Below are 23,730 nucleotides of genomic sequence, written 5' to 3' on the forward strand. Positions count from 1 at the left end.
GTTATAGTTATAACCGCTTGAGATACGTGACGTCACCAATTAGCCCTTTATACGTCATCAATTTGGAACAGTAATTACCCACGTCCGGAGCTGTTTTCTAAACGTCAATTGTCAAAAATATTGAAATAAGACACGTCCAAGCGGACACGATTGGTTATGTTATAAAGGGACTTTTCAAGGTCAACCAAGGGCTTAACCGCGGTTAAAACCGATAGATCGCTTGGAATCGGTTATTGTGTGACTGCGTCACAATGCCGGCATTGTGTGAACAGTTGTTGGGTTGTTCTTTAAAAAGTGAGGTTGAGGTTATAATATTAATATTATCGGCAAAAATGTGCGTTGTTTATAAATAATACTAAATAATATAGGTCTAGGTGATTTAGTGCAATAAATTGATAGGCTAGTTTATAAAATACTTGGTTAAAATGTCTTTTACATTGGCGTCAACAATAGAAAAAAGACGGCTTATGTTTCTTGTGAATTTTATACACTTTTTGGTTCAGTGTAACGTTAAAATTCCTACTATGTTTTACACAAAACTTGTTTAAATATTTAAGAAATTTTTGATTTACATAATTCCCTAAATGCGTCACACATTTACTAGCAGTTTAAATGTACACACTTTTTTGCACTATTCATACAATTAGTCACGCATTATTTCACACTATTTCTAATTTGCGTTCAGCTTGCACACAGGCACAGGTAGGGCATTGTTTAAACAAATTTCCTGCTTGGCGTCACACAAAAAAATAATCAAGTAACAGTGTCACAATATGTTACGGAATTCCTAAAATAGGTTTATAGTAAACAATTCCTTGCTGGAGTCAAGTTATATATTAAGGTGCGTGAATTTTCACACAAATTAAGCAAATTGCGACGTAACGCCACAGGTGCCCTAATTCCCTTTAAGGAATAAAATGCTCACTGGGTAAGCTTCTGCAAGAGTACCCCATGGTTAACCCTATCAAAAGCCTACGAAAAATCTGTATATATTGAGTCAACCTGAAGTCCCTTCTCCAAGCAGCGGTAGAGGTAGTTGACATACAGCACCAAATTAGCATCAGTAGATCTGCCTTTTATAAATCCAAATTGCTCCGGATTAAATAAAGATTTAAAACTCCAGGCAATCCTATGACTGACCAGGCAGTCAAGCAGCTTTGGCAACTCAGATTGGTTACACACAGCCCGATAATTGGAAATTTTATTTCTACTACCAGATTTAAAAATGGGTTTTAGAAAACTTCTCTTCCAGAGAGTGGGATAAGAACCAGTACCTAGAGATTTGTTTAAAATGAACAGTATTGGTTTCGTAAGAACACAAACACAATTCTTTAGGAAGAATGCCAGAATCCTATCTGGTCCAGCGCAGAGCTTATTCTTAGATGAAGTAATAACCTCATAAACATCCTGCGTTGACAGAGTTAAATTGCTCAGACAAATTGATTTATCAAAATCAAAAGATGGTATGTCATTACATCGTACGACCAGAAGTACCTCGGATTGCTAGCGAGATTCATTTCATTACATAAAATTTGTACATAGATAATCTAAGCATGTAGAGGACACAGCTGTAATGCGTGTCACTTCCGCCCCATGCATATACAAATTAAAAGTTAACATTAGGTTTTCAAGGTGACGTGTATTGATATTATTTTTGTTTAAAAAATGTATATTTAAGTCTCCTGCCAATAAAATGCGTGCATGTAATGGAATATTTGTTAACAAATCTGAAAACACTTTTAAATTCCGTTTACTTAGGATAAGCGAATTATTTTCAAGGTTTTTCTCGAATACTCCGATATATTTAACATCTTTTTAAGAATCGATAATTATGTATAGAGAGATGCTTAACCTATTAACGCCTGGTTAATTTTTTTTTGGCAAAGAAATATCAAATGATTATTTTTTAGGTTTTTAGGATACAATACAAGGATTGACATCAATTTTTTTAGTTTTATTGGTAATACTGTAGCCGAAATTAAACGTGACCATATGGTAACACTAGGCGTTTTAACCACCTAGTTATAACAATTTGTGAAAAAATACAAAGAATTGTTCAGTGTCATTTATTTTAAAGTAAAAAACAAAAACTGTTATTTTAGACTAAAATCTACTTTCATTGAAAAGCTACTTTGTGTGAAATAAAGAAAAACAGTCAATACAAACACCCACGTCGCATTTTTTGCACATTGTTCTCCCCACTGCGGAACAGCCCTCTCCAGCACAACGTCGCCGTTTGTTTTGGGGAACTCGAATAACCAAATGATCCCTTTTATCATACCGAATATCATCCGATACCCTGTTCAAGGAAACTGAGCTTGAAGATGTGGAAACTTTACCAGGACCTTTTGGTGGAACTCCAAAAGAGTTCAAATAAAATTTCGCTATTTTCCTTCTAAACTCTAATTGCGGAAGAGTTTCTCCAGATTTCTTGTGGAGTTGCCAAGCATTCTGCACACACGCATCCATTAGCCACGTAAATATACTCCATCACCACTTTTTACCCCTTATACCAATGCGGTATCTCGATATATTCTCGTACATAAGGTCAACGCCACCCATATAAGAATTGTAAGTTCCAATCACAAACGGCCGAGGCACTTGAACTACTTTTTTTTCGACACTTGAATATCGGCGCTCAAATCCAATTGGTTGTACTCCAAAACATGTTGACGCGAGAGTGACAACTCCATTATCGGCCCAGCAAACATATGAAATCCCATTTCCCTTATCAACGATAGATTCGGTAGTACCTCTCGGTTTTTTTTCAAAGGTCTTTTTTTCTGTAAGAGAGCATCCCTTAGGTAATTTATTTTCACGCACAGTTCCAGTACCTTGATACCCTTTATCTCGTAAATATTTAAGGAGCTTTACGCCTGTAAATAAATGATCAAAATAGAGTTTATATGGTTTGAAACCTTTTACTCTTTCTACTTCTTTTAGCATTTGTACCATGGGCGCTGATGCTTTACCGAATAATAATTCATACTCAGGGGAGCGGCGGGGGTTATTTCCCTGATACATTTCAAAGTTGATGAGGTAACCGGAAGCCGTATTCATACACCACATTTTATAGCCGAAACGAACTGGCTTACCTCGAATAAACTGCTTGCAGCTGTGTTTTCCGAAGTATCGAATCATAGATTCGTCGTAACATAGATGCTCTTCAGGCTCAAAATAAGCTAAAAAATTTTCCTTGATCTTGTTCATTAGTGGACGCATTTTCCACACTTTATCAGACAGCTCTGGTTTACAATTATCAGCGAAATACAATTATCAGCGAATAAAACGCGAAATTTGCAAAAACCGGTCCCTGCGCATAGACATGTAAACCAGTTCATTTCTCATGTCATTATTTGAATATACCCACTAATAATAAAAATGCCAATGTAGCATTTCATTTCTCCTACAGATACTTTAGGGTCCGGACAGTTTTTGAATAAGGCATACCTGGACGTTTCCTCGATCATCATATGTATGATGTCATCTTGGATAAACAATTCTAATAATTCCACGGGACTTAAATGTTGATATGGCTTGAAGTCACATGTTGGAAAAATTTGGTGATTTGGTTGCAAATCTCCTTGGACCCAGTCAAAGTCCTCTACATCAACAGTAATTTATGTTATCGAAGGTGCTTTGTTTTGTGATGGCGAAGGAGACCTATGTTTTGGTGAAGCACGAAGTGATCCAAGACTTCGCGACAAATCATCAGAACTGCACCCACCAACTCTGGTGTTGTGCAGGAGTTTTACTTCGGTTTGACCTCTAAGTTGTCTGCCAGATAAATTGTCAATAAATCCACTACCATCTTCATCCCCGGAGTCTACGTCTGTCAGTTCAATAAATATTTCGTCTATATTATCACTATATGCAATCTCTAGGGCATTTTAAAGTGAGAGACCCCTCCTATAACAAAAAAAAAACAATTTACAAAAAATTCGGTAGTGTAACCGCCTAGCGTTACCATACGGTAACAGGCTGATATATACATCTGTAGCTAATATCAGAGAAAAACAAACCACCGAGAAGGGACAAAGCCGGGACCGATTTTTCTTGCGCATGTGCGAGCTTATTTGGTATACCTGTCTTATTGCCGGTCCCCTCCCAGCCGTCGGTTAGTCCGGTAATATTCGACGCCTACTTTAGTCTAGTCAAAGACAGGGTGTGGTGTTTCTTTCTTTGCTTTTCCGCAGGAAGAAGATCGGTAAGTTAAACTTTTCTTTTAATTGTTTCCACTCAAAATAAGTTGATTCTTTTTTTGTTTTTCGTAATTACAGGAATTCATTATTTATTTTTTATTAAATTCGTAATTACAGTAATTAGAGGTATTTATCTATGCAGTAATTAAAAAAAAATACATAAATTTAGCTTTTGAATTAAACGTGTAATTTTATGACTTTCAGTGCCAAGTTATGGCTGGCAGCTTGCTATAGAACAGACTTGTTTTCGATACGTAGAGAACAACTAACCAGGAACTATAAGCTCTGTGAGTACCATTTTGATGAGAAGTTTTATAGTGCAGGGCCCTCAAGAAAGCGTTTGTTACCTAACGCGTTACCAACATTATTTCCTAATCCCACAAAAAGGACTTGTGAAGGTGAACAGCTTGAGGATGGACCGCCAAAAAAAGTCTCAAAGGAAAAGGACATAAAAATTCTATCAGGTTAGCTTTTGATGTGTTAACTTAACTATAATTTTTACCTACTAACTAATATTAATTTTATGCTTGAAACCCTATTTTGCACATAAAAATATATTCTGTATATATTATATTTCTGCTTTTTAGATATTTTAATACAGCCTGCAATTATGAAACCAGCAACGTTGGCCCAGCAAAGTATTGCCGAAAAAAATTCTCCTTATGACAGAACTAAGACGCCTGAAAAACACCCATTATTGGATATTTTTTCTGGTAAGACTCTCTTCTTTCAGTTTAGTAGGTTGGAATAAGATTTCAGTAAGAATGGATTATTCTTCAGAAAACCATAATTAGTTTTATACCATTTTATAACAAGGCCCAGATAAGGTCTTGTTATAAAATGGTTATACAAAACTTGTCTGGGACAGGTACCAGGATTAGGATTAGGTACCAAAATGTCTGGACCCCATATAAAATGGGTAAAATAATACCCTTTGTCTTTGTTTCCATTTCTATGAAAACCAACCTCACAATCACTTATTTATAATTTATTTAAAGTTTGAAAACCAAATACATAGGTAGTTTTACCTGAGCAGAATTTCCAAATTTATTTTAGTTTACCATATAGTCTATCAGTTTTACTTTCTGATTTTATTCATATTAAATATGTAAAGTTTTAAAATGTTAAAGCATTTTTTTATTATTTGCAGGCCCAAGCACTTCACAATATTCAGTGTGCGAGCCCCTCGGCAACCTCCTATCTATCGAAATAGATAAACCGTACGAGAATTCTCCACCAGGCCTTCTTTCTCCGTCAGCTTCTACTCAGACTTCTTCTCAGCTGAGCAGTAACACTCCCCGAAAGCGAAAACTTCGACTGCAAATTAAAAAAAGTTTGGTGTAACTGCTAAAGCACGCCAAAAAGAAGATCCTGATGTAAGAGATTTTAACAGGTTATGTGACAAATTTCTAAGTAAACCTTTGGCATGTGTTATTAAAACTCATGTGGCAGTAAAGGGCAAGAGACGCAAATCTCATAGATTTTCTATGGAATTAAAGCAATTTGCCTTAACATTGCATTTTTTAAGCCCCAAGGCATCTAAATTCATAGGTAGTTTGCTTACTCTACCAACAAAAAGAAGTTTGCATAGAATTACAGAAAATATTTCTTGCCAGCCTGGTATTAATAATGCAGTTTTATATAAAGCTCTTAATGAAAAATAAAAAAGTTGTTGCGTGTTCCCTTTTTCCTGTATCACCCGGTATAGTTTAGGTATACCTATAACTTAACTATACCAACAGTAAAATAATGTAATAGTTTTGATTTCAAATTCCCAATAAAATTTTTAATCTATTAATTGTCGTATTTCTCTCCGTGTACGGAACTATCAAATTGCCAAAACGATTTTTCTCCGTTACTTAATATGTAGCGCCAGTCATTTAAGCCCGCTCAAGGGCACCAAAATTATACCCCAGAAAATCAACGGTAAATGCGGGTTTTGTCGCTTCTCGGTGGTTTGTTTTTCTCTGCTAATATGGCATAACTCAGATTTCGACAAAAAAATAACTATACTTTATTTCAGAAGTGTATAGAGCAATAAACTGGGGAATTCCGTTCTGTTTGGCTACATTTCGTGGTAGTTCATAGGCGCAGGTACTTATAATATTTATGAATTTAATTTTCACGGATTAAATGCCTTTATTAAATACTAAATAAATACTTTTAATCCTTTTGTATAGGTACCTATCTTTTAACACTTTGTAACATGCAAAAATGGGGTCAGGTAATATATACAGACTATAAATACTTTAAAATCATATTTTAAACGTTAGTAGTCACTGCTACGCTGTAGTGTAATCACAATATTATTATCCCAATATTTAAAAAATGGAGGTATTCAGTCCAACGAAAAGATGTACTAAAAATTCTCCACTATCGCTGAGTGAAAAAGTTATTATTTTAAATGTACATGATTGCATAAAACACGATTACCCTAGTTTTACTGTGCAAGAAATTGTTGAAAAATGTTCTCGAATGAGTGGAATTAAAAAGTCCACCATTTTCAAATTGTTGCAGGAAAGAAAAGTAGCAGGTCAAGTGGAATCTCCCAAGCAAAAACCAGGATGACCTACAAAAGTCCTTGATGAAAATGCTAAATGTATAATTCGAAGAAAAGTTCACTCTTTTTATTTTAAAAAGGAAATACCCACCCTAGACAAAATTTTAATGGAGCTTGGCCGAGATGACAGTATTCCGTTGATAAGTAGAAAACTTTTATGGAAAACTTTAAAAAATATGGATTTTGCCTGGGAAAAGCATAACCGCAAAGCACTTTTACTGGAGGGCGACGAAATTGTTTGTTGGAGACGACAATACTTAAGAAGAGTATTGAGAATATATTGAGAAGTATCAAGCAGTACCGCAGGGAGCAAAAGAAAGTTTTTTATCTTTATGAGACGTGGATTAACGAAGGTTATATAGTCCAAAAAATGTGGCAAGACAAAAATATAACTAGTGCTCGCCAAGCTTTCATAGAAGGCCTGTCTACGTGTATTAAAGTACCTTCGGGAAAAGGAAAAAGACTTATAATCACACATATTGGAAGCGAAGAGGGATTTTTAAAAGAAGGTCTGCTAACCTTTGAGTCGACTCGCACAAAAGATTACCATGAAGACATGAACTCAGACGTTTTCGAGGACTATTTTGGTGAAATGATAAAATTTCTTCTGGCTAATTCGGTGGTGGTTATGGATAACGCAAGTTATCATTTACGGCGAATAGAGAAGACGCCAACTTCAAGTTGGAGAAAGCAAGAAATTATCGATTGGCTGACTGCAAAAGGTATTGCATTTGAAGCAAATTTGATAAAAAAAGAACTGCTGGCAATAGCAAACTTACACAAAACTCGTTTCATGAAATACGCCGTGGAAGATATAGCCGAAAAATATAATATAACTGTACTGCGCTTACCGCCATATCATTGCGAACTAAATCCTATAGAACTGATATGGGCGCAGGTAAAAGGATTTGTAGCAAGACAAAACACGACTTGTAAAATGAAAGATGTTAAGCTACTGTTTGATCAAGCCATTACGGAAGCGACACCAGAGAATTGGCGAAAAGCAGTCCAGCATGTAATTAAGCAAGAGGACAAAATGTGGGATCTTGACAACCTCATCGATCAGACAGTCGATCCTTTAATTATAATGTCAAGAGGTGATGACAGTTCGTCAGATGACGAAGAAGACTACAATCTATTATAATTTAAAATTGTTATACACTGTTCAAAAAGTGCCAGATCCAAAAGTGACATTTTCAACTATTTTACTCTACATATTATGTTCAATAAATTTGTGAAAAAAATATATTATTCCATTTAAACAAAAGTAACTTTCTAAAATAAAATAGCATTTAAGTACATTAATTATAAGGTAAAAAACAAGTCCCAGTTGCACGCCTTTGGCGAACCGTTTTCAATGTTTATCAGTGGGTAACAATGGGCAAAACTCATAAATTGACCCAAAACCGGGTGGCACTACGTGCAATCAACGAAAAGAAAGAATTTTACATTGAAACTAATACCCAACTAAGGTAGTGGCATAAAATATTGGTGGATCACCAGGTACCACTTTTGCATACCTAATGAGGTTTTATTGCTCTACACACTTCTGAAATAGAGTATAGTACAATATTTGATATGTCTTCTCACTGGCTAACAAAGTTAGAAAGGGTTTCTTAAAAAAAACTCTAACAATATACTTACACAAAGTTTGGCTCCATAGCACTTTTACGCAATAGCAAAAACACCTAAATAAATTACACGCACACGTGTCTGGTACGAACGTCGTCTAGACCTGTTATGAACTAATCAACAAGTTGAACTATTTTTAAGAGACTGACAGCGCCACCTCTCCAACCGGCCTAAAAATAGAGCCACAGCATCCTTTACAGAAAGCGTAAATAATTGTGACCATACGGTAACGCTAGGCGTTAATGGGTTAAAAGCGAAATATGGCAACGCATTCTATTACTCACCTGGTATGTCTTTCTTTTTTAATACAACGTTAGTAAGCATCTAACTTTGATAGGGGCAGCTGTGCTATTTGCAATAAAATTTCGTGTTGTAAATTGTCTTCTTAAGAGAATTTTAAAAATAAAAGTTATTTGGGGAGAAATAAGGAGCTCTAAGAGGCTCTTTAATATCACCAGTTACACTAATATTATAGTTAAAAAAATTATTTGTTAAAATTTCTTTAAAAGATACCGCATTATAAGCCAGGTCAGCCAACTTAGTTATGTAAACCGATCCCAGGTCTAAATCATGGAGGATTTGAATGACAGAAAGAGTTTGGTTTTCAGCAATTTAAGGTATTTTTAGCTGTTTAAAGTAGCATCTGTAAAAAATAGTCCTATATTATGGTCACCCAAAGCTCCAGCACAGGCATTCAATTTTCGAAGATACTGAGTACGGAATTAAAAACTTCTATAACTCATTCTTCGCCACTGGGCTTTGGGCAGTATCTCCTGAGTTTTAAAATAATTAAAACCCTATTTTCATGTCTTTTCGAAATACTACCATAACAGTTTTATGGTTCATTCACACTTCCTCTCCAGCACTTCTACTCGATCGGTCGGTCTATTTTCAAATGTTATTGAAGACAAAACCCTATGCGTAATTTTCAATTCACCAACCTATATATTAGACTCCTTTGTCATATGTATGCAAATACCTACCTCAATAACATAAATAACAATCAATGTACAAATAACCCAACAAATTTATGTACAAAATAACCAAAGTGTAAAGTGTGATTAATGGCAGCAAAGAAAGCATCGATCGTAGCACTTACTTGCGAAGATTCAATTCCCGAATCGGTGTGATGGATGGTGTCGAGGCAAGTGGAGTGTTGGGAAATATTGTCACCGTCGGAACATTCTGGGAATACGAAACTTTGGCCGTCCGCCTCGCCCCGAGGTGAGTCCGAACTCGGCCAAACCTAAACAAATAAATTAAATTGATTTATTTCTACGTATTGGCAGTATATAACGGGATTTTTGTGATGTTTTTCTATGGTAAACATGGAAATAGGAGTGTATTATCTTGTGTTATGCTACAAATTAGTATGAAGTCGGGAATAATTAAATAAATCGACTATTAATCTGAGTAAGTTCATTTAATACTGAATGGTCAAAAATTCCTACATACACAGGCGAGAGACAGGGCCAAAGCATCGAGAATCTATATAAAAACGTATAGGCATTTTAACAATTATTATTAAGGAGTTTTTGCACAGCGATATTTATACAGGGTTACTGGTAATTAGATACATTCCTTTGGAGATGTGATAGGGGAGGGGGTAAGAAGTAAATTGAACCCTAATATGTATTATGCAAAAGTTGATAGTTTTCGACATATTTAATTTTTTCTGTTTTTCTTCAAAATGTAGACCTTAGTGGTTTAAAAGGCAGTTTCCAGAAAATCCGCTGTATATTTTTTTAACTTTTTAGGCAAAATACATGCTCAACACAATAGTGTTACATTTGTAATGGCATAAGTCCCGCAAATAGTTGTAACCATAGGTAAATTCTTGATGCAAAGTGTAATTTTTTTTTCTTAAATAAAATACTACACTTTCTAGTGGATATTTTTTGAAAAAAAATTATGCTACATTCTTCAAAATTTCCTTAAAACTTCCTTATTACCTAAGCTAGCTCACAGGATACAAATGCTTAAAAGTTAGGTGACATGGTTTTGTATTTTTATTATAAATTATAAAGTAACGCATTTATCAGTATTTACCTTCACAAATCTTGTTCAAAATGAGAGCCTCTATTGCGAATACAGGCTCGGCAGCGCCTTCTCATTTCAGTCTTTGTTGTTCTAGTTGTTATGGTATTCCTGATCTGCTGGGCAGCGTTGGTTATTCTTTAGATAAGATCTTCCCGGGTAATTATTGGGGTTGCATAAACCAGTGCTTTCATTTGACCCCATATGCTATAATCAAGCGGGGTTAAGTCAGGGCTTCGTGCTGGCCAAGCTATTGGACCTGACCTACCAATCCAACGATTCGGGAAACGTTCATCCAGGAACTGCCGAACTGACCGCCGAAAATGAGCTGGACAGCCGTCATGTTGAAATATCATTCGTCCTCTAACGGCGAGAGGAATATCGTCAAAAAGATCTTGTAGGTCATGTCGTAAAAAATTTTCATAAATATCCCCGTTTAAATGGTCTGGGAAAAAATGTGGTCCTATTACATCCCGGCCAATAAGTCCCATCCACACATTTACAGAAAACTTTCTTTGAAAACTGGTTTCTCTTGTTAAACGGGGATTTTCTTCGGCCGAAAAATGAAGGTTATGAAAATTTGTAATGCCCTCATGTCTAAACTTTGACTCGTCCATCCACAAAATGTCGGTTAAAAAAGTTCTATTATCTGCATCAGAATTTATAATAAATCTGCAGAATTCTACCCTTCTTATCGGTTCCCCTTCTTCCAATCCTTGGACAGGCGTATAATGGTAAGGATGGCTTCCCATTTGCCGAATCGTGGACCAAACTTTCCATTGCGATGATCCTGTTTGCTGCGCTACGGCATTAGTGGATGTGGTTGGATCGTCTTCAAAATGTCTTAATATTTCCTCCTCATCTTCTGCTCGATATACGCGAGGAGCGCCAGCGTCACCTCTTCTTGGTTTTACGGATCCAGTTTCAGCGATAGCTCGGTAGGTCGAAGCGAAAACACGGACATTTGGAATGCGGCGATTTGGAAAGCGACGTTGGTATTCTCGGCGAGACTCCGCGGCATTACCATTGCAAAACCCATAAACAAACATAATATCTGCATATTCAGCGTTAGTAAACGTGGCCATAGCGCAGAAACCAATAGAATACCTTCTTTGAAAACACGAGAAAAATAAACTCGAAAATCATAATTTAACTACTTTTCACAACAATTATTGCTGTCAGACTATCTACACATCAAATTTTTAACAATAAAATTTAAAAAACAAATTGTTGCTATAGTACTTAAATACCATAGAAGTAAATACCACTTGGCATTTTTCAAGTGCGTTCTTACTATTAATAATAAAAATACAAAATTCTGTTAAAATTTTTGGTAGCATTTATAGCCTATGAGTTAGCTTAGATAATAAGAAAGTTTTACGTAAATTTTGAAGAATGTAGCATAATTTTTTTTCAAAAAATATCCACTAGAAAGTGTAGTATTTTATTTAAGAAAAAAAAATTACACTTTGCACCGATTACACCATTTACCTATGGTTACAACTATTTGCGGGACTTTTGCCATTAGAAACGTAACACTATTGTGTTGAGCATGTATTTTGCCTAAAAAGTTAAAAAAATATACAGCGGATTTTCTGGAAACTGCCTTTTAAACCACTAAGGTCTACATTTTGAAGAAAAACAGAAAAAATTAAATATGTCGAAAACTATCAACTTTTGCATAATACATATTAGGGTTCAATTTACTTCTTACCCCCTCCCCTATCACATCTCCAAAGGAATGTATTGAATTACCAGTAACCGTGTATACACGAATGTATATTCATTCATACATTATACCCTTCCCACTAATTATATTCAAATTAATTAATTAAAGCACTAATCTGTCAGGTGGTTGTAACTTACTGCGATGCCTTAACACTCTGTTACCATCTATTTTATTTTGTAAGCTTTCAACTATATTTTCATCACTTACTGTTTACATAACTATTTTCTAAATTTAATTCAGAGCGTGGAATAATCGAAATTTTATTTTGATTTTTATTTATTGAGAAATTATTTTTAAGTTGATCTATATAACGATGTTTTCATGTCATTCCATAATCTGTTCTTACTATGTAGGTTCTTCTACCAAGCACTTCAAAAATATTTCCTGGGCACCATGGAAATTTGCCTATGCGAAGATCTTTTATCCATACTTTATCCCCTTTCCCAAACAACTTATCTCTTCTTGAGTTATTATAATATTCCTTTTGTTTACTTTGTTTTTCTTTAACTACATTTGATACCGAGGGTAAAAGTAAATGAAATTTAGTTCTATGAGAACGACCCATTAAAATTTTAGCTGGTGTTTCTCCTGTCGTACAATGTGGTGTGTTACGGTAATAAAATAAAAAAACAAGTATTAACTAAATTAATATCCATGGTTGGATTCTCAAAGCGAGCATTTAATATTCCGTTTTCCATTATACCGACTGCATGCATTTTCTGCTATGCCATTTGTTCCAGATGTTCCATATGCCAGATGTATGGTACGGAGCTCCCGTTACATGTCTTATGCCGCTTTTATTTTTAAAAAATTGCATTTCATCGTAAGTAAAAGTTTTTGCATTATCAGTATAAAATTCGAAGAATCCTGCAAAAAAATCGTGTAGAATTTTATATGTTATTGTGGCCATCAAATTAGGTACCTCGAAATATTCAATCCACTTTGATGTGGCATCCTAACAACAAAAAAATTCCTTTTTAAAAATGGACCAAAAAAGTCCGCATGTAAACGTGTCCGTTCCCAAACTTACAAAGGAACTTACAAAGGCTCCTACTATTCACGAGAAGACGTAACTTTGGCACGCTCCCTGTTATATCTCTAGGTGGCATGCAGCTGCATAACTCCAGAACAGTTTGATTTCTTGCAGTCAAGATTTCAAACTCTCCTAGTACGATCACGTAGACACCAGAATCAAGAAGGCTACCTGCGCGCTTAGAGCCTGCAAGCGGGTTTTCGGTAATACCTGAGGTCTGTCTTCTAAGATCCTGCACTGGATCTACTCGCGCATTGTGAAACTGCTTCTCACATACGGAGCATCGCTTGGTGGCCATGTACGGAAAAAGCGAAAATTCCTGCTCAACTAGACAGAGTTTAACGCCTTACATGTCTCAGCATAACGGGTTCCATGTGAACGGCGCCGACTAGAGCGCTTGAGACTCTGCTGAGCCTTTCGCTTCTGGACCTCGTTGTGCAATTCGAAGCAATGAGGACTGCGTATAGGCTTTACGTCCTCGGCGAACTACGTCCTGGCAAGACCGGTCACGCAAAAATTTGGCCGCAGGCCATACAGGAATGTCCTCTCCTTCTGATGGGCAGTGACTGCATGGCTCCAGTGACTGTGGACTGCGAGGGATTCGTGACGCACATTGCAGGCAGAAAGGAGTGGCAGCATTCCAACAGACCTGCATTGCTAAATAGGGCGACCATCTGGTACACAGATGGCTCCAGAATAAATAACAGAGCTGGATCAGGGCTTTGTGGTGGGATCTTATATACCAGTAGGGCATACTCGTTGGGGGAGCACACCACTGTCTTCCAGGCCGAAGTATTCACCACCGTAAAGGTAAGCTCCATGCTTGTACTAGAGTGCATAAAAGTCCTGAAAAAACTGGTGCAGATTGGCTGTAGGGTTCAGCTCGTCTGGATACCTGGCCACGCAGGCCGTGCAGGTAATAAGGAAGCAGACTCTCTTGCCAGACTAGGATCGGCGAATGTGCCGATGGGGCCGGAACCCATAATTGGTATCGCCAAATGCGTAGCGGTTGCGCCAATGAATGGTTTGCTGGACAAGTGGATCCACCGAAGATGGACTAAGTCCCCTGGTATGAGACAGGCCAAAGCGCACATAGGTGGGCCCTCTGCCTGTCTCACCAAAAATCTACTACGCCTAAAAAGTCGTGAAATTCAGCTAGTGATAGGTCACTTAAGAAGCCGTCTCCATACTATCGGTATTGCGAACAACCTGGAATGCCATTGGTGCTGGGAGAACGATAGAACCGTTGACCATGTAGTCGGGGAGTCCCAGTACTCACGGTACAAATACTTAAGTAACTCCTTCAGTGCATCGAGAGACCAGAGAGCCTTAGCGGATTTTCTAAGGCCATTTGGCTCTGGTAACCCTCGGTGAGGCATGACGGGTCCATCAGGAGACCTATTTGCACAACTGCCTTGGCAGCCCACTGTTTTGACAATTTCAATTTTAAAGGAACTTTTTGCTGGGATTTAAAAAACATATTACAAGCCTGGCACATTTTTACTGTTAACTTAATTTGAGAATCCATTTGAGGCCACCAAACATAGGATCGAACAAAAGCGTTCATTTTAACCATTCCCATGTGAGGGGAATGTAATTCTTTTAAAATATTTTCTTGAAATTTTAATGGAATAATTAAGCTAAGTCCCCAAAACAAACATCCTTGTTCGACACTAAGTTCGTGCCTCCTAAAAAAAAAGTATAAAAAATCATTGTCAGGGCAGCTCTTTGGCCATCCATTTTTGAAAAAAAAAAATACCTTAGCCAAAATTCCGCTTTTAACAATTTCATTCTTAATTTGTACAAAATGCAAAGGAATTTTTTCATTTTTTTTTAAATTTTTTTTAAAAAATTTGCAATAAAAATTTATCATACCCAAAAAGGATTTTAATTCAGTTACATTTTTAGGTATTCGACATTGCCGCTACTCTTTCTTTAGATGTATGCAAACCTATTTTATCTATAGTAAGACCTAAGTAATGAACCGAATTTTGAAATAAGGAACATTTTTCTTTTTTGACTTTTAACCCACATTCTTGGAGACGGCGAAAAACTTGTTCCAGGCGCTCCAAATGTTCTAGATCATCCTTTCCCGTAACCAGAATATCATCAATAAAACACGCAACTCCCAGTATTGAAAAAATTTGTTCCATGATTTGTTGAAAAATTGCGGGGACCGTTTTTAAGACCGGTATAAGAGAATAAACCTTTATGTGTCGAAATTGTTACACGTTTTCTAGATGGTTGAGAAAGTTTTATTTGTTGATAAGCTTTAGATAAGTATATCTTTGAAAACTTTTGACCATCCTGTAACTGTGTATACCAATACTCAATACGAGATAATGGCAATTGAACAGTTGTAAGATGAGGGCTTAAAGGAATTTTAAAATTACCGCAAATGCGTATATTTCCATTAGGTTTTAAGACAGGCACAATAGGAGTCGCCCAGTTTCAATTTTCCAGAAAAATTTCGCCCCAAGTTCATTTTCAATTTTTGGTTTTGATGCAAAAGGTACTGGTATACCTTTACAAAATTTTGGTGTAACTGCTTCCTTAAGTTGTAAATTCACTTCAAAGATATTAAATATACCGTAAAATGGGGAAAAATTGGTCCATTTTTTTTCTATTATTTGGCTTATAATAAAATACTTGTTAAACTCTATGGTATGTAATTTTTATTTATGCATCATAATGGATGTTTCCATAGAGTTTGTACTTCAGTCTGCATGTTAATAAATTGTTTATCAAAAAAAAAATTTTTTTTTTAAGTGGGCCAAAGTTACCTTGACATGGAGAAACTTTGTCCCGTGCATGTTAATTCAATCAATCAATCAATATATGCTCTATTGTCATAAAAGTAAATTTGTTGACAAAGCTGTAAAAAAGAAAAACATATACACAAACATGTAAAAAGGTTATTTAGCATGCTATGGTCCATCATCCTAAAGGCATTCTGCTTCCATGAATATGGTTTTCCTATACCGGTAAAACCAACAACATCCCCATTCTTCAGAAATACTCCTCCAAGACTCTGAACCAAAACATACAAAGCTAATATAATGTCAAGAGTATCAATATATGTAACACAAGCAGATATTATTCACTCCAAAAATATACAATTTTATTAAATGTAAAACTGTAAAAAAAAGTGAATCACAGAAATAAATTAGGCGAAATGATATAGTGTAAAAAATATAAAGAATATACCTAAAGTCCTGCAAGAAAAAGGTAAAAATGGCTAAAATCGACAAAAATTCAGGTATTTCATAATAGAGAGTTTTTTAAGACATTTTCTAAAAAGTTTCTAGTTACCTATATCTTTCAAATCTGCAGGAAGATGATTAAAGTGTTTTTTACCATCAAATATAAAAGTTCTTTTGATCAGTGAACTTGTAGACATAGGCAAGAGCACATCATTAGCTCGTCGACTGCTATATTCATGCCTATTAGTTGTGTTCACATTTCTAAATTTCTTATGAACAAGGCAAACAGATTCCATTATAAATAAGGCAGGAAGGGTTAGGATTTTATGAGTGATAAATAGCTGTTTGCAAGACTCTCTCATACTCACATTACACAGACGTCGGATCGCTCTCTTTTGCAAAACAAAAACACTATTAAATAAGTAATGTGTGCATGCACCCCAGAAACACAAACCATACCTTACATGGGACTCAATTAAAGAAAAATAAACATTTCTCGCCATGTCAAAATCAACCTCTCCTGCGACCACTTTAAGAGCATAACAATTTGCTGATATTTTTCTACACAACTGTCTAAAGAAATCTAATCTAATCTAAAGAAATGGGCAAATTGGATTAGATCAGGTATATTGTTTCATATTTTAAAGGTTTAAATATCGACAGGAATTAATTTTTTTAATGGCTGTTTTACTTGCTTCTGCCATGTATTCATGGACATGGTGGGCAGCCATATTGTGCAATAAAACTAAAATTTACTTTTTATGACTTTTTGCAGTAGCAGTCTATCTTAACAAACTTCGTTTGGTAAAGGGAGTCATCCTTTTCATGTTTTGTTATTTGATTTAATTACACTTTTGGCAGTTTGGAATTTTAGGTTTAGAAAGAAAATCATTAATTTTTTGATAAAGATTTGTTATATAAGTGTATGTTTATAAAAAAATTGACATTTATTTCTGTTTTTATTGTAAACATCTCCTCAAGAGGTAATGCCCACCCGAAATATATACTGTTTATCTCCAAAAAGTTTTATTTTAAACAGCGTTTACAGCATTATCTTGATCTAATTTTGTTTATAGATTTAAAAAAATTACAGGAAAACATGACATATTTTATGGGCGCGCACTTCCTTTTATCTAGATTAAAAGTTGTCAGTATTTTAGTACCGAATGTTTCCACCTTTTTTAGGATTTCCTCGATCAAAGAATATATGTTTTATTTTGTTATACAAATGAATAAATAAATATATATTTGGAATTTAAGTAAAAATGTTTTTTTTTTAATATTCAGCTACTCAAAGGTCATTTTAAATGACCTAAAATAGTATTTCAACGTCGTTCTATGTAAATATTTGACGTCTCCCAGAAGCATTATTCAGTTCCGTTTAAGATGTCTTTTAGCCTTTGATTAGGACGTCATTTTGGACGTGACATTTGTACATCACTTTTAGGTAGTAAGGAAGTCAAAATCACTTCAAAAACTACGAAAAACGACGTATTCAAGACGTCATTTACCTAGGAAATTATGAATATGTAAGAATATATTCCGTGCCAGACCAGCTAGATTCGAAACTCAATTGGGCCCTCTTCATGAAATCGTCACCCGAGCCATTACCTTTATTTATTTGACATTATGGGACACTTTATGATGACGATTTATGGATGCGGAAGGTTTGTGTTAGTTTTAAGTTTTAAGTAAGAGTTTTGCTATTAAAAAGAAAAGGATATATTCGAATTTTAGACAGCGTCTGCGACGCATTATTTCTGAAGAGAAATTTGTTCTGTTTTATTTTAAGATTTTTCGTTTTATTAAATCATAATTTAATTAAAACTCGGTGTTTTCTTACATCAGAAGTGGGATCGGCTTACTAAAAGTACCACTTGTTGTTCGATATTGTTTTCGTGGACGGCTTTAAATCAGTAAAATAAAAGAAAAACTTAATCGTCTTGTGGATACAAGAATTATGGATGAATTCGCGAAAATTTTAACCGACTCTTTAAAAGCGCTTAGAGATGAAAACAAAAGTGCTGTGTCGACGTTAGTGGACATTCCGACGTTTAATCCGGGAAATGACGATGACGGTGCGGTAAGGTGGTGTAACGAATTGGAAAAATTAGGTGAAACTTTTAAGTGGTCTAATCATGAGTTACTTGCCAGAGGTTCGAGTGGGTTGGCTGGAGAAGCAAGGGAGTGGTTGTCGACTTGGAAGCCGTTACAGCGAACCTGGGAGGACTTTAGGACTGAGTTATGTAGTCTTTATCCGGCCAAGAGAAATCTAAGCAAAAAGTTGCAAAGAGCCTGTTTGTACACCAGCAATGACGCGACCTCGTACTGTGAGTATGCCAGAAAAAAAAAATTATTCTTTTAAATTCTCTAGATTTTAATCTAACTGATAGTCAGTTATTAGAAATTGTCATTGGTGATATCAAAGACATTCATGTCAGAACCGCTGCTTTTAATAGCAACCTAGACTCAGTTAGTGGATTACTAATTCTTTTAAGTGATTATAATAAATCTAGCCCGGGTAATTTTTCTGATAAAAGAGGCCAAAAAAGAAGTTTTCCTTTTCATTTTAAAAATCAATTTGACAATAATTCAAAGAAATGTTACAACTGTAACCAAACTGGGCATATCAGCCGCCATTGTCAGAATAATCAATTTAAGAGACAAGCTATAGAAAATAAATCTTATAATGACCATATAAAATTGGCAAATAAATCTGAACTTATTTGCAACTATTGTAAAAAACGTGGACATTTTGAATCAAAATGTTTTAAAAAAAGAATCCCAGCGACCCTCGACTTCCCAAGTTAATTATTTTTCTATCAACTTGGACAAGGAATTTTGTACGAAATTTTTCATCCAAGGTTTGGAGGTAAACTGCTTGATAGATACAGGTGCGGAATGTAGCTTATTGTCCCAAAAAATTGCAAATAAGCTAAACTGTCATTTAGAACCTTGCCTTATTACTATGAAGGGCATAGGGAATAATTTCATTTTTGCTAATAGTAAAACTGAATTGAGATTAGAAAATAATGGCACTGCATTTGAAATTTCTTTTTATCTTGTCGACGATTCCACAATTGGCCCTGATGCTATAGTCGGAAGAGATTTATTTAATTACACAGATCTAGAAATACGCACAGATCACACCGGAACTCGATTGTTTTTGAATAATAACAGTAATTTAATTCCAAAAACCATTAATCAATTATTAATATCCTCAGAAACCATTAACACACCATTAACTGGTATCGAGTTGCAAAATTTAATAACTTTACTTTCTAAATATAAACAAAATATTACGCAGGGAAATTCAGTAGCTGCTATTACTACTGCTGAATTAAATATTAAACTAAAAGACGATACGATTATAAATTTTCGTCCTTATAGAATGCCATTATGTGAAAGAGAAAAAGTAAAAATAATAGTACAAGACTTACTTAAAAACAAAATAATTCGCGAGAGCCATTCACCATACGCCAGCCCAATAGTCCTTGTTTATAAAAAAAATGGGTCCGCGCGAATGTGTGTTGATTTTAGGGTACTTAATAAAAACACACAAAAGGAAAGGTTTCCCTTGCCGTTAATACAGGATCAGATTGATAATTTAAAGGGTAATAAATTTTTTACAACGTTGGACATGGCATCTGGTTTTCATCAGATACCAATTGCTACTGATTCTATTGAAAAAACCGCTTTTGTGACCCCAGATGGCCATTATGAGTATTAGCGGATGCCCTTTGGCTTGGCCAATGCTCCCGCGGTATTCCAGCGTGCTATATCTAAGGCACTGGGTGACTTAAAAGACAAGGATGCATTAGTTTATTTAGATGACGTTTTAATTCCCTCTGTAACTGTCATTGAAGGACTAGAAAAATTAGATCGTGTGTTAAAATCACTCTCTTTAGCTGGATTTTCTTTAAATCTAAAAAAATTTAACTTTTTTCAAAATCAACTGGAATATTTGGGACAGGAAATTTCCGAAAAAGGGGTTAGACCAGGGAAGGCTAAGGTAGAAGCGCTTTTAAAAGCAGCTGATCCAAGAAATGTTAAGCAAGTTAGGCAGTTTATGGGACTAGCAAACTATTTTCGCAAATTTATACCCGAGTTGTTTTCTCGTACGGCATGTATAACTAAACTAACGAAAAATAATGAAAAATTTATTTGGGGTGATGATCAAAAAATAGCAAAAAACTATGTTTGCGCTTTCTTGAGCCAAAGGCCGTTATTATAATTTTTTGACCCAAGCTTAGAAACAGAACTTCACACCGATGCTAGCTCTGTCGGCTTCGGCGCGATACTGTTTCAGCGTCACGAAAATAAACAGTTAAAAGTAATTTCTTATTTTTTAAAACGCACCTCTAATGAGGAATCTAAATACCATTCTTATGAACTTGAAACCCTAGCTGCTTATTATGTCATTAAACATTTTCGCGTCTATTTATTGGGAATTCATTTTAAATTAATAACTGATTGTAACTCCCTTAAACTGTCAAAGAATAAAAAGGAACTTATTCCTAGAGTAGCTAGATGGTGGCTCTATTTGCAATGTTTTAATTTTGATATCGAGTATCGAAAAGGTCAATTTTTACAACATGCTGATTACTTTAGTAGGAATCCTATAGGCTTAATAGAAAAAACTGTAGCTGTAAATACTATTGATACTGAAAATTGGTTAAGAAAAGCTCAAAAGCGTGACCCAGAGACTCAAGATATTTTAGAAAAATTAAAAGATGGTAAATTGACCCACGATTATTTTTCTCAAAATGGAATTCTTTTTAGAAAAATAAACCCCAACCAGATTCCTCCTGTATATCGTGCTTTTGTCTTTAAAGGTAGCCGTCTAGGATTATTACGTTTGTTTCATGACGAACAATGCCACATCGGTCCTGATAAGACATTCGCAAAGATAAATCATTTCTTTTGGTTTCCAAAAATGGCAAATGGACGAGTTTAGGAAAGATCGGCAACTGGCATACGAACGTATGAGAAAACAGGCGGATTATGCAAAAAGTTTATTTGACAAAACAAAAAGGCTCAATAAAGAAATCTCAATCGGCGATCTTGTCTTTCATCCGTCGGGTGACAGTCATTTAGCAAAGTTGGACAAAAATACGAAGGTCCATTTGAAGTTATTTCTATTTTGCCGAATGACAGGTTTGAGTTAAAAATCTGTCAACTAATCGAAAAAGAGTTATTGCTAGAGACATGATCCGAGTTTGGCCAGGCGAACTTTCAGAATGTTGAGATATATTATTACTTCTTCTGCTTGTTTATTTTAGGTAATTGGAAAATATTATTTTTTTTGTTTTTGATATGTGGAAGCAAATTGGTTTGACAAGTTAATATTTTATGTTGTGTTGGAAGCTTTTACGCTTTGCATTAGAATTTTTATAACGTTGAAAGCTCGTACGCTTTGCGAATTATGTTGAAAGCTTTTACGCTTTGCATTAGTGTTTTTATAACGTTGAAAGCTTGTACGCTTTGCGAATTATGTTGAAAGCTTTTACGCTTTGCATTAGTGTTTTTATAACGTTGAAAGCTTGTACGCTTTGCGAATTATGTTGAAAGCTTTTACGCTTTGCATTAGTGTTTTTATAACGTTGAAAGCTTGTACGCTTTGCGAATTATGTTGAAAGCTTTTACGCTTTGCATTAGTGTTTTTATAACGTTGAAAGCTCGTACGCTTTGCGAATTATGTTGAAAGCTTTTACGCTTTGCATTAGTGTTTTTATAACGTTGAAAGCTTGTACGCTTTGCGAATTATGTTGAAAGCTTTTACGCTTTGCATTAGTGTTTTTATAACGTTGAAAGCTCGTACGCTTTGCGAATTATGTTGAAAGCTTTTACGCTTTGCATTAGTGTTTTTATAACGTTGAAAGCTTGTACGCTTTGCGAATTATGTTGAAAGCTTTTACGCTTTGCATTAGTGTTTTTATAACGTTGAAAGCTCGTACGCTTTGCGAATTATGTTGAAAGCTTTTACGCTTTGCATTAGTGTTTTTATAACGTTGAAAGCTCGTACGCTTTGCGAATTATGTTGAAAGCTTTTACGCTTTGCATTAGTGTTTTTATAACGTTGAAAGCTTGTACGCTTTGCGAATTATGTTGAAAGCTTTTACGCTTTGCATTAGTGTTTTTATAACGTTGAAAGCTCGTACGCTTTGCGAATTATGTTGAAAGCTTTTACGCTTTGCATTAGTGTTTTTATAACGTTGAAAGCTTGTACGCTTTGCGAATTATGTTGAAAGCTTTTACGCTTTGCATTAGTGTTTTTATAACGTTGAAAGCTTGTACGCTTTGCGAATTATGTTGAAAGCTTTTACGCTTTGCATTAGTGTTTTTATAACGTTGAAAGCTTGTACGCTTTGCGAATTATGTTGAAAGCTTTTACGCTTTGCATTAGTGTTTTTATAACGTTGAAAGCTTGTACGCTTTGCAAATTATGTTGAAAGCTTTTACGCTTTGCATTAGTGTTTTTATAACGTTGAAAGCTTGTACGCTTTGCAAATTATGTTGAAAGCTTTTACGCTTTGCATTAGTGTTTTTATAACGTTGAAAGCTTGTACGCTTTGCGAATTATGTTGAAAGCTTTTACGCTTTGCATTAGTGTTTTTATAACGTTGAAAGCTCGTACGCTTTGCGAATTATGTTGAAAGCTTTTACGCTTTGCATTAGTGTTTTTATAACGTTGAAAGCTTGTACGCTTTGCGAATTATGTTGAAAGCTTTTACGCTTTGCATTAGTGTTTTTATAATGTTGAAAGCTCGTACGCTTTGCGAATTATGTTGAAAGCTTTTACGCTTTGCATTAGTGTTTTTATAACGTTGAAAGCTCGTACGCTTTGCGAATTATGTTGAAAGCTTTTACGCTTTGCGAATTATGTTGAAAGCTTTTACGCTTTGCATTAGTGTTTTTATAACGTTGAAAGCTCGTACGCTTTGCGAATTATGTTGAAAGCTTTTACGCTTTGCATTAGTGTTTTTATAACGTTGAAAGCTTGTACGCTTTGCGAATTATGTTGAAAGCTTTTACGCTTTGCATTAGTGTTTTTATAACGTTGAAAGCTCGTACGCTTTGCGAATTATGTTGAAAGCTTTTACGCTTTGCATTAGTGTTTTTATAACGTTGAAAGCTCGTACGCTTTGCGAATTATGTTGAAAGCTTTTACGCTTTGCATTAGTGTTTTTATAACGTTGAAAGCTTGTACGCTTTGCGAATTATGTTGAAAGCTTTTACGCTTTGCATTAGTGTTTTTATAACGTTGAAAGCTCGTACGCTTTGCGAATTATGTTGAAAGCTTTTACGCTTTGCATTAGTGTTTTTATAACGTT

General features: G+C 35.2%; 1 protein-coding gene across 3 annotated transcripts in view; it reads right to left on the reverse strand.

Annotated features, from left to right (window-relative positions):
- Positions 1 to 23,730, reverse strand: part of LOC126739056 (uncharacterized) — a 782,471-nt gene that overhangs the window by 63,318 nt on the left and 695,423 nt on the right. For all 3 annotated transcript variants that reach the window (XM_050444577.1, XM_050444578.1, XM_050444579.1), the window contains exon 4: positions 9,494 to 9,640. In XM_050444577.1, the coding sequence (XP_050300534.1) occupies positions 9,494 to 9,640 (147 nt within the window). The remainder of the gene's footprint in view (positions 1 to 9,493; positions 9,641 to 23,730) is intronic.

The sequence above is a fragment of the Anthonomus grandis genome, chromosome 8 (assembly GCF_022605725.1).
Source record: "Anthonomus grandis grandis chromosome 8, icAntGran1.3, whole genome shotgun sequence".
NCBI lineage: Eukaryota > Metazoa > Arthropoda > Insecta > Coleoptera > Curculionidae > Anthonomus > Anthonomus grandis.